General features: G+C 38.6%; 1 protein-coding gene across 4 annotated transcripts; it reads right to left on the bottom strand.

Moving 5' to 3' along the window:
- Positions 1-3319: 3319 nt before the first annotated feature.
- LOC135462729 (AN1-type zinc finger protein 5-like) lies at positions 3320-11020 on the bottom strand. 4 transcript variants are annotated; one of them, XM_064739952.1, is made up of 5 exons: positions 10934-11020; positions 8204-8600; positions 6690-6848; positions 5599-5706; positions 3320-4676 (listed from the first exon to the last, which is right to left on the bottom strand). In XM_064739952.1, the coding sequence occupies exons 2-5, from the start codon at positions 8427-8429 to the stop codon at positions 4528-4530; spliced, it is 642 nt and encodes a 213-aa protein (XP_064596022.1). In that variant the 5' UTR covers positions 8430-8600; positions 10934-11020; the 3' UTR covers positions 3320-4527. The 4 variants fall into 4 exon arrangements, with proteins under 4 accessions (XP_064596022.1, XP_064596026.1, XP_064596025.1 ...); XM_064739956.1 differs by having other exon boundaries at positions 8258-8600; XM_064739955.1 differs by lacking the exon at positions 10934-11020 and adding an exon at positions 8992-10911.
- Positions 11021-12454: the final 1434 nt, after the last annotated feature.

The raw sequence follows: 12454 nt of genomic DNA, 5'->3' as shown, positions 1-12454 counted from the left end.
GTCACAGCTCTGGTTTTCTGCATTGCCTATAGCAATGTTGTCACAGCTCTGGTTTTACTCTATAATCTTTTCAAATTGACAAGTATTTACATGGACTTATGGACAATAATCTAGGTTAAAGACTCGGGCTTTCAACCAATTGCTATATGTCCCATTCACCTTGTGCATCAACTTCTGAAGCCACCTCAAATAAGTAGACCTGTAGCAGAAATGACAAACTTTTCTTCCTTGACATGTTTTCACCCACCAAGGAAGCTCCATGTCCTCCAGTACCATCCAATATTGATGGAAGACAAGGAGATCGGATATGGGGACAAATGAATAAACGCCTGGTGTTTAATGCTGTACTAATCAATTTTTCAGTTATATGACGACGAGGAGTCATTAGCCACTGGAGTATCATGCTGAAGACACCAGACATGACATCCCATCCAGTCACATTATACCGGCACCAAGCCATCCATTCATGTTTCCTTGCTCTAACCTACAAGTGTCAAGCGAGGCAACAACAACTATCATTTTTAGTCTTTGGCATGACCTGACCAGGTTTTGATCCTGTGACTCCCGACTTCAAGGCGACGCTCTGTTTGTCCACCAAGGCAATATATTGGTGGAAGACAAGTAGATCCGATTTCAGGGCGAACTTCATGCTGGACTACTTGAATGCCCGATAGTTTAATTGTTTGGACAAATATTATCAGTTGCATGGTCACTCAGTGATAGGATATGCAAATATAAACAAAGGTGTCAATGTTCAATATGAGACCTTAATTTACACATCCTATTACTGAGTAACTATGTAACAAATTTATCCTACAGACCCATCAATTCAGTGCAGAAGATTGATGTATAGGTGAATCGCTTCAGCAATGTGACTGTTCTATTCACAACAAAACAAAGGGAGATAACCTTCTCAGCAGACACATTTGAGGTCATCAGCGGGATTCGGTAATATCTGCTCCCCTCGTGACCATTGTTGTCCTGTGAAAAGCCGAGAATTTTGTCTGATGCAGGATAATGGCAGTGCTGAAGCAGCAAATTTTATTCCTATCCCATTTCTTTTCAGAAATATAAAGATATTAACATATTGTTCATTCGATGGACTAACAGTGAGAAAAGAGCAACCCTCTCTTCTGGTTACAACTACACAGGCTATATTTTTATTTTGTTGATTGGTGCTTTAGCCGTACTCAAGAATATTTCACTTAAATGACGGCGATCACCATTATGGTGAGAGGAAACCAAGAAGAGCCTGGGCGAAACCCACGACCAACTGCCAGTTGCTGACAGATCATCGTACGTACCGTCAGAGAAGCCGGGATGAGCTGGACATGAACTCCCAGCAACAGCATTGGTGACAGGCTCCTGGGTCATTGCGCCGCACTGGCGTGATAACCACCTTGACCAAGGAAGCAGCAGACCACACGTCACAAAAATTACAAGACTTGGGGTTTTCTGTCACCTGCTTATTGTCACCATGGTGTTGAGGGTCAAGCATATTTCATTGAAAATACAGTTACGGCTGGAGAAAACTGCAATGCTTTGATTAAATCGTTGACATCTTGGCCAGTCACAGGACACTTTCCCATGTGTTACATACGTCATACTGGTGAAAGGCAAATTATCTTCAGCCAACATAAGAAATCCTCACCTACAAGTGCCTCCAATCAGTTACTGCACAGGCAATGATTCAATTCTCAGGCTGGGGCTACACACTGACACTTTCAGTGTCCCAGCATTTGGACAAGTCTATTCACCATTTGACTACCACCCACTACATTTAGTCTTTGCTGATTCAGTGCAAATACACTTGATACACTAGACGAGCAGTAAGTTTTACAAGGCAATTGTAACTGTGTTTATTAGACAATTATGGGGCTTAATTGTAAACAGGGTGTCAATAAAACTAGGACTGGCAAAAAAAAAAAAAAAACCACTCTGTGGGCATCTAACTAAAAGGGGGCGAGGGGTGAAAAAGATAAGCAAACCATATGCAGAACTACTAGTATCATAGACCTCTGGTGAAACAAATATAAAATAAACACAAACACGATTCAACTTGCTCAAAAAAAAAAAAAAAAAGAAAAAAAAAAAAAACTCACATGGAATAACACAAGTGTATAGAATAACAATACAAATAAATCTTAATACGTTGATTCAATGACCATGGGTTATACATTTATTAAGCCGTTCACTTCCACTCTTCACATAAATCAATCACCCATTCAATTACACACACTTGTACACATACATGCACTGGGGTTCTAAGAGATCACAATACTATGAATGGAAGGTTAGTCAGTTCACTGCACAAAAGTTATCCCCCTTTGCCGATGCAAGCGTATTGGTTGTCTCCCCTTACTCTAAACCCCCGATGTGGCCTAGCCCTGATAACATATATAAAATTTGAAAGAGATTTAATAAAGGTACAGGCACACAGTACTATACAGATGCAAGTCATATTCTAATTTGCAAGAGTGAATTAAGTTCATCAGATCAAAGACGACAAAAAAAAGTGAAGAAAAATGGGTTGTTTAGATTGAGAACACAGAGCACTAAACCATATTGCATAGATTCCTGAAAATCAATGTTTACTGTGTTAAACGTTGAAAAGGCTATCGAATGCAGTTCTTGTTATTACAAAACATGATCATACATTAAAAAAAAAATGTTCCAAAAAGATCTTTCACACAGATCACCATTCTGACCTTTTAACAGCTTATCTTACCAAAGCAAGAAGAGTATATCCATACTTTCTATTTAGAAAGTACCCCCCAAAAAAGCCTCTTTCAAAATTCAGTCTATGTTCAATGAATGCCTTGCTTTGTCAAAAGTTTTGCTGTGTTTATTAAATAAATAGAAAGCTGGACTAAGCAGATTTGATGAGATGAAGGTGTTAATACTATGGAGACACTGAAGGACCCTGAATGTACTCTATTTAGTTGATGTTTTTTCTATTGCTAATAATGTTATATAGGTTCACAGGATATCGATAGTCAAACGCATGTGAAACACTCCCAAAAATCACGTTATTTTCTAATGACGTCCTGTGGCCATCAATGTTAAATGTGCTTAAACAGAAACAACAAGAACTTTAGGATTAAGAGTTAAGATTATTTCTGGATTTAACTTATGAGTACAAGGTCACCGGACAACTGTATAAAAGATGGGTGAAAGTGTAGGAGAAAAGTTGATACAAAGTCAAATCTGTCAGCATACTATCAAGCCAATCGCATACCATGAATTTTAATTAAAACTTATAATTGGACAGCAAAAAAAAAAAAAAAAAAAAAAAAAAAACAGAGAGAGAGAGAGAAATACAAAGAAACTGAGAAACCCTCTAATACAGTTATGACCAGATTAAGTCTGAATGTTACCACTACATAATTTTCACACCACATTATTTTATCAAACACTGTTTTAAATGCAAAGTACATCATTATGATCTCCAACTGTAGTAGCTCTGCTGCAGTATAGGCATATATCAGTTTTTGAATCTATATATCTCTTTATATATATATATATATATATATGTAAATGTTCGTATCATGTAAGTATATAAATCGCAATATATATTTGTATAAATGAAGCTCTGTGGGTCTTGAGGCAATGTTGCTGGTGTACTCCTCAAATATCCCCCAAAATTTGAAAAAAAAAATGATCAGGGGAAATTTGAACTGCCATTTATTTAATACAAAAAAGCAAAACTAAGTCTTAAAGTTAGTGCCCTAGTGAAGTGCAGCAATGATGCATTACTAGTGAAAAAAAAAAAGAAAAAAAATTGAATCCAGATTTAACACAGTACATAAGGTCTAGTATGATTAAGGGGAGATAACTGAAAAACGGGTATTGGCCATACACACCCACTTTTTAAACGGCCAGGAGCTAAAAGAAATACATTACTCAATATCCAGAACACACACAATGCCGTTCAACCCCACTGGAAAATATATAGTAAACATACATTCAGAAAACAGAACGAAAAATAAGAAAAAGAGAATTGCCTTTTGGTAGACAGTTCCAAATCACTCAGCATAAATTATAGCATAACCATAGTGACACAGACACAGATTAGTCCATATAGTCTGTATATGGGGGTTGAAAACTGTTGATAAATTTGCAAAGACAATCAGCAGCTGAAAGCATCATGGCTTCATAAAATTACTGATAATCTTCTCAAAAATAACACTGGTGCCACAATGACTTTTGAGAAGCAAAACAAAGACAGCAAAAGTAAAATCTATCAAATCATGATTGGCTGGGTTAAATATAATCTAAATTCCCCATCCCGCCTCCTCACACACGTCGTATGGTTGCTCCTGCGATTGTGAGATGTGATTCAAGTCGTTGCTATGGACTACTCTCTGGGAAGTATTCTTCCACAGAAACAAGGAGCAAAGAAATAGAAGTCTAAAATCAAAATGGTTTCACAATTTGTCTTATGCCTGGCAAGTTGCCAAACACCACCTGTCAATCATCCTCACACTGTTGCCTGATTGGCTGAACTTCAAACACACGGAAGAGGTATTAAATTTTCTGAATTTTTTCCCCGACGATAACGGGATTGTTTTTTCGAATCTGCTCCTGGGCCATTTCCCGGTAGTCAAAGGAACAGTTGTGTTTGTCGGAGTAACGATGCAGGCCACAGTATAAACCACCACATCGGCACTCAAAACCTACAACATAGACAGACAGTGGGTTTATCAAAAAGCCGTTATCAACTCCCTCCAACCTGCTAATTCTGTACAACACAGACAGACAGTGGGTTTATCAGAAAGCCGTTATCAACTCCCTCCAACCTGCTAATTCTGTACAACACAGACAGACAGTGGGTTCGTCAGAAAGCCGTTATCAACTCCAACCTGCTAATTCTGTACAACACAGACAGACAGTGGGTTTATCAGAAAGCCGTTATCAACTCCCTCCAACCTGTTAATTCTGATCAGGCTACTCTACACTTTAATTTATATTATTTATTTGATTGGTGTTTTCCGCTGTACTCAAGTATACAACAGCAGCCTGCATTTTGCTCGGAGGAAACTGGGAACAGCCCGGAGGAAACCCACCACCATTCGAAGCTTGCTGCCATACCTACGACCAGAGAAGCTGTATGATTTGAACAAAGCTTTCATCATTAAATCTGTCAGGCAGTTAGCTACTTTTTCATGGCAAGCTGCTGCTCAAAAAGCAATTGAAAGCTTTCTGTTGAGCTTCAGGACAGGACTGTACATGCAAATTAGGAAAGCAGCACATTCTCATTGATATTAGTTTGGCCCACAGAGCTGATAACTGAAGATAAATTTCAACCAAACAAGATATTCTGTATAAGCATAATCGATACTAATTCCAGCCATGTATCGTGTTTCTTTTGGTTTTATTTAGATTAATACTGCCCTCTGCACTGGCGATAACCCAACAATTTAAACCAATAAATTTCTCTGTGACCTCCAAAAAGTAAGATATTCTTTTCACTTTAACCAAAATGAATTCTAGACAAGTATACTAATTCTTTTATTTTTTAAAATTTTTTAAACAAATGTTTACATCCAAACCCGTACTTAGACCCCTTAACATCCTCAGTAGTTTACACCACCTCACCTGTAAGTCCAACCTTCTTTTTACAGGTGTGGCAGCGATTTTTCTTAGGTTTCTTATTGCTAGGGTCGTCGGGGGATTTTATATCGTCCTCTAAAGCTGGGGCTGCAGCTGCAACAGGAAAAAAAACAATTAAATATACACTGTCCGCCTTATCCAATTGGTTGAAGTAGTTAGGCCAGACTTCAAAGGCTTAAACGTAAATGTTAATTGGTAATTCTAAACATGCAGTGTTCCAGCCAGTAATACAAAAATTGAAAATTAATACAAAAAGTTTGTTTTCATCTTTTGGACATATTTGCTATTTTGTTATTATAATTCAAATTTATGCATATTTTCCAGCGGCATTTTCAAAAATTGACGTCAGAAGCAAATCAGAGTGAATATAGCAAACAAGCCTGTAGGAATTGTACAGATTACAGTAGTTCTTCAACTTTTTATATACTTGGAAGGTGTTTATTGGAGCATATTCTGAATGCGTTATTCAGTGTTAACTGATAAAGTTATACTTCTTGTGAAACCCTGACACTGGTCAATCCAACTAATGTAGCTTTGTCTCCAAAATCAAATTTGAATAAATTGCACTGAAAGTTGCTCTTTCATAATTTAAGTGAGGAATTAAGGTAGTGTGGTTTCTCTGTTGTTCTTCTTATAGCTGTTTTGACAATCTGCGTTCTGGCCTAGCTCACAAACTCTCATGCTCATTGCCATGACCTACACATGATAAAACCTTACCTTTAAAACCAATCTTGCTGACAGATGTGACAACAAATTACTTTTCTAGGTTCTCACCCGTCAACAGAAATGTTTTACAAGGGTATGGCATAATCTGTTTTCAATCACTTTCAAGGACCAAAGAGATTACAAACCCTTAGGTTGGGATTTCAGTGGCTTAAGATTTGTATACCCATCGTCCACTATAACATTTAAAGTGTTACTTCACTCCCAAGAAAACCCAGGTGAAAACAATAGAATTAAATACATGTTTAATAACACTTAATAACTCATAAGTACTGAGCCACCAGATCAGCTGTTTATGAGGCTGCCACTCTGTCCACCACGTTTCTGAACTCCATATTCATCTCCTCACTAACCTGTAGCGCCCTCTTCTGTGCTGTCGTCTGTGCTCTTTCCTGGCACACAGAGGATGGGTACGGTGGGGCTGGCAGTCTCCACACTGGATCCTGAGGGTGCCAGGGTGCGGATACCCACTGGCCCAGAGCAGGTCTCCTGGATAGGGGTGGTTACATTCTCTGCAAACAGCAACAGCATCAAATGTAAACCGTTACATAATTATCCCAGCTACAGTATTACATTTCAACCTGAACGATCCGAACAAAATTTTAACACGGTTTGACTTCAATTGAAAACGACCATTCAGAAACTCAACTAAGGCCACTGTAATAAAACAATCAAAGGCTGAGTTCATTACATCTACTGCTGCTTTTGCACTAAGATACTGTTCTACCACCCATCAACGACTAAAGATAAAGGGATTCAGAATATCAAGGATTAGCTTGAGCTAAGCTAAATTTGTAACTACTGTAAATTTCATCTGTGTCCAATCAAAAGAGACAATAATCACTTCATACTGTTCTCAAACAGATTGTAGTAAAACTACACAGGCCACCACGTCTCTGTGTGGACAAGACAAAGCAAGCACCTGTTAAGACCCCTAACCAACCTGTCAAAATAAGGGTGCAGCGAAGGGAATGAAAACTGGATTGTGATTACCGCTTATCGGCCTACCTGGCTTTCCAGGAGAGCCTGCAGTGTCAGGCCATTCTTAATATCTCTGTTGAGCATTACCCAACCAACCCTCAAAAAAAGGTCCCTTAAGCCGAAGCTTTGACTTGGATATTGATCAATGTTCATTTCTTTAGTATCCCTATCCTTTTCACTAGGCAGAATAAGAAAAGGGGAAAAAAAACCTAAGACATCCCTACCAACCAACCATATTTTTTTTGGACAGGTTTAAGTTACACCCAACAAAGATTTGCTTTGAAGATGACCTGTCTAATCAAGAATGTTAACATTTGAAATCAATGTTTTGGGTTAGTTAGATCTTGTAAGAAGAACAAAGTAAGATCTTGTAAGAACCCCTTCAGTTTTATGTACCAGCATGTCTGTTCAAGTTATCTCTTATTCTCCAGACACTGCTATCTGACCATAATGTGCAGGGGGTGAAATAACATACCATGTGCACCTGTACTCGACAGGTCATTCACCTGAGTGACAGGTGCACACAAAAATTACCTGTTGTATGCATTTACATGTAGAACCTATACGCAAAAATACTTTTGCCTCAAAATTCAGCACGTCAAAACTAGTCTTTGAAGCTAAAATTTTAATGTGCAGTTTTGTGTTTGTTTGAAAGCAGTGTAATGTACAGACCACAAGACATATATATATACACAGGTCAAGAAACTTATAAACAGGATGAACTGAAAATTAATTGTCACAGGTCTACGATGGCTAGAAAAGCATAAACATTTCAACCCCATAACACACCATCTTGTTTTCGTTCTCTTTTCTTTTCACAGGGATTTCGCCAGAACTTTGTCACAAGGAAAACTTCTGTTATCATGATTACGTGTTAGTGAATTACCTAGTGATGCCTGAGCGAGGGCAGACGACACACTGGTAACACCGGCCTCCTCACCTGAAGGAGAACTACGCCCGTTTAACGGCGGCGAAGACGAGTTCTGACGCCGCTTCAGCGCGTCTTTGTAACACTTGGAGCACATGCCATCAAACGTAGCGTTTGCATAAAATCCACAGCCGGCCCGACACAGGGTCGCCGGCGGCATGTTCTGATTGCCGTTTTGCTCCATGACTGCGAGGTAGCTTGGCAGTTCCTCCGTCCCCACACGCTCAGATAAAAGGCGGTCGTTGATCACCAGATGCTTCAATCTTTTGTCAACCCTTGTAAGTGCTAAAGTCCCACCTGTTAATCCCTCCGGGCACGCTGATTAAAAGAAGGGCTTGGTCTGTTTTTTGAGGGTCTAGATTAGAAAAATGAAATGACCAAAAAAAAAAATAAGAAAGAAGCAAAATGTGCGATACAGCAATTTCAATGTATGGTGGCACAATTTCATTTCTGCAGAATGAGAAAATTCTTTCCTCTTAGCAAGCCATATTTGACAACCACAGAAAACTTGTGTAGCTCTGGTGAGATTTCACCACAAGTTGAACACAATTTAATCCATTATTACGGGTAGCTGTTGAAAAACAGACGACATGGAAAGACAGAATGATCATGGCTTAACATCCCTTCAGCAAAATTGCAGCCACTGGATCATGTGGTTTATTCAGAAAACAATATGCTTATAGTATTCGCCTGCCTTGTTGAGTTTGCTCCACAAGACTTAAAAGTATAATTTGATAACATAATACCTGTATGTGGTCGTGGGTTTACCCCTGGCTCTGCCCGGTTTCCTCCCACCATAATGCTGGTTACCATTGTATAAGTGAAATATTCTTGAGTAGGCCACAGAACACCAATCAAATACACTAAATGACCATAAATGTCACCCTCAAAAGTGCATTTTTAGAGGGAAAATAAATGTCGCAAAATATTGTTTCCGTGCTGAAACTTAAAGTTTTCCAGTAGAATGTCATCTCGTGTTCCAAGTAAACCTCAGAATACCTTTCTAAAATCAACAGAACTCCCACTAAAATGGTAAAATCTGTCACGGATATAATTTATGGGCATTTGGGTAAACAAATAAATATTAATGCTTGCTTGAAATAGTATGATAAACACTGATCAAGAATGATGTAAACTCTTTATCAGCACAGATTTAGAGACTGGCAATTAAAGTATCCCATGTTCAATTTTCTCCCCTGTCTTCCCCATGTGTTGATTTCAGAGTGCAAGCTATCAAACTCCATGCCAACAAGACTCTCCGATGCTCAAACATGTGGGTATCAGTCACTCATTTCAATTTTTATCATTGCAAATACACAAACTATGCTTGGCTCTAAGTGTTAGGGTATTAAAGCAACTGTATTAAAGGAAACACTAATGATCTACACAAGATAAAACTTTCTGGGGTGGGGGGTGGGTGAATGTCCCTCTCACAACCTCTACATCATTTTCTGGGATCTGAATGTCAAACAAATAGCTGTAAAACAATATTTGAATGTTGCCCTGAAATTATGCCAAGAAAATAAAGGTTAGCAACTTTAGTATTACCCAATGTGAAATAATCAACTTAGCAATGTCAAACTTTAACAGGTGTATAACAGGTGTGTGTTGGGGGGGGGGGGTGTTATGGCATGCTTACTTTATTCCATTTTGTTAAAAAAATTAGTTAAACCCTTAGAAAAAGGTCACTTATGATCAGCACTGAGGACATACAACCATGTTTGTTGTACAGAAATTGGAATTGAACGAAACATAGCATAATCCTGAAAACTAAACAACGCAACACCACTGCCTGATGCAACAAGTGTTGTATCTGTCAATTTCTCCCCACGAATGAATTTACCTTCCATGATAAATAAAATGACAACTGGCTGCTGTGTAACTCATCATTAGACAAAGTTATCAATGACTTCCGATTCTGATTCACATTAGTGGGAGTAAGGAAATCAATGGATGACATTAGGCTATGACATCAGCTGTCTTTGCAGATGACACAGGCTTCCGTTACACTTTCGCATGGACTGAAACAGGACAAGAATGTCCTTTCGTCTGGATAAAAAAAAATACCCACAATCTTGGGATTTCCCCTCCCAAAAAAGGGGAATTTATTTCAGCTTCCATTCTCAGATCCATCACGAGGAAACAAAACTTTGACACTTCCACAATCAGACACAAAGCTGTCTGGAGACGATCATCAAAGACCAAACAAAATGATCGTAACGACTGTTCAATCTGTCAACACCAGTTGTGGTCAGAACTGCTAATAAATCTTGAATCTTCATGCGATTTTTAGAGAGAAAATGAACGAAGCTATTAATAATGACAGAGCAAATCGGAGACAAAATGGCGACCTCAAATCGATTCATGTCGTGTAACAGCATTTTTCAACAGTAAAATATACAACCATCTACAAACGTAACGGCCTCTTTGAAAATACTTCCCACTGATGAAAGGAATCAACCAGATAGAAACGAGCACAAAACACAATTTCCATCCATCAAGATCTCGTACGACCACAAAATATGAGTGCGAATAAGTCCTATGTTGTTTTCGTGGCCAAAATGGCGACTTCGGATTTTTTTGTCCGAATCGACCTCATTTCATCTGAATTACAACCACACTGGAAAATAATTCCAGGTAAAAACCTGCAGGAAATGTCATGAATATGGTATCTCTGTCGGAACTTACCGCGGAAAACCCAAATGTAAGGGGTTTGGGCGTCCAATTCTGCTGAAAATGGAGCAGAATTTACTCTACGTCTGCCCTTCTACGCTGCTATCTGTGATTACCGTGTCACGTGACCTGACATCCATAAATCCATTGGCTGACTCATTTGTGAAAACGAGACCATCCTTTGTGACGTCATTGAAACTCCGGGAATATTCGTCAGCTGTCGGAAAACCATGTCAGCAGTCATGTTGGATAAAGTAGACCTATATAAATAGCCCTAGGTAGGACTGTGGCAGTGTCCCCCTCCACTACGTCATCGAATGTGTCATACAAACTGTCTCAGGCTTTCACAGTTAGGGGTTGATGTTTTCTTTCACGCCGACTTTACTTCAAATTTAATTTAATACCGCTAGTGGCGTGTGTATGTCGTTTTTTGAAACTTCTTCTAGATGTAGGAGACTTTGATATGTAGCCTAGATACGAGGAAAAGCCACGCCCCTTTTCGAGCACTGACATACACGTGTACGTAAAGAGAATGTACATACATCATTCAAAGCTGTGGATTATGAATAGCCCCTTTGTACAGGAGAGAGAAAAACGGTGAAGTTGTGTTTTCATTCCGGCTTGATGAAAGTAGGCCTACTTTTGGTAGATATACATGTATGTATAAAATAAAAGTTACACAATATATGACCTGCGGTATTACCTGGCCATTTTTTGGTTTTAAAATTTACTTTGATTCAGCGTACAGTAACACAATACATGTTTTTTTTTAATTACCGGCCTCAGATGTAAGACATTGTCCTGTAAGGCGATTTTATTTCCTCTTCCTTTGAATAAAGAATTCAGTTTATAAATAGGCACATATATATGTGTGTATATTCATGAACTGGAGCAGGTAATTTAAAAGTTTAATCAAGTTTCTTGATGTTGTTATCTGATGTACAAATAAGCGCATAACAAAAATAAGATTTTTTGATAAAGTTTGTGTTTGTATTATGGCTGGGTTTATTGAACTAATCACATTTGGTCTTCATTCAAAATTGTTACCTTCTCGCGTTTGTTTAATTAGCCCCACGCCACAATCCTTTATAGAAATACCAGGGAGTGCACGCAGTTAATGGAACAGCTGTTACTCCAGTATTAGCTGTCGAAACCCGATCCTTGCTTTCTCAGTTAAGATATAGTAGTCAGAATTAGCTTAATGTTCCCGGTGAATATCTAATACGTAAAGATCGACGTCATGACACAGAGACGTTTGTTACATAACAGATAGCCGAAAATGTCACGTTTTCCGTCCCATATGTGAGATGCACGCCAAATATGTTTGTATAGAGCGGGGGGAGAGGGGGGGTGGGGCGTTTTCCGGATATATGTGTGAAGTCTTGATTAAGTCTGAAATCACTTGATTTATATGCCTGTATACCATACGGCGACCCACTTCATACATATTTATCGTCACCTAAAACTAAGACTAACTTATGTTTGTGGGATTTTTTTTTGTTAATATCATCATTAATCTTTTTTTTTTTTCCATCG

This window comes from Liolophura sinensis, chromosome 2 (assembly GCF_032854445.1).
Source record: "Liolophura sinensis isolate JHLJ2023 chromosome 2, CUHK_Ljap_v2, whole genome shotgun sequence".
NCBI classification, from domain to species: domain Eukaryota; kingdom Metazoa; phylum Mollusca; class Polyplacophora; order Chitonida; family Chitonidae; genus Liolophura; species Liolophura sinensis.
This window is presented reverse-complemented; position numbering and strand designations above follow the sequence as displayed.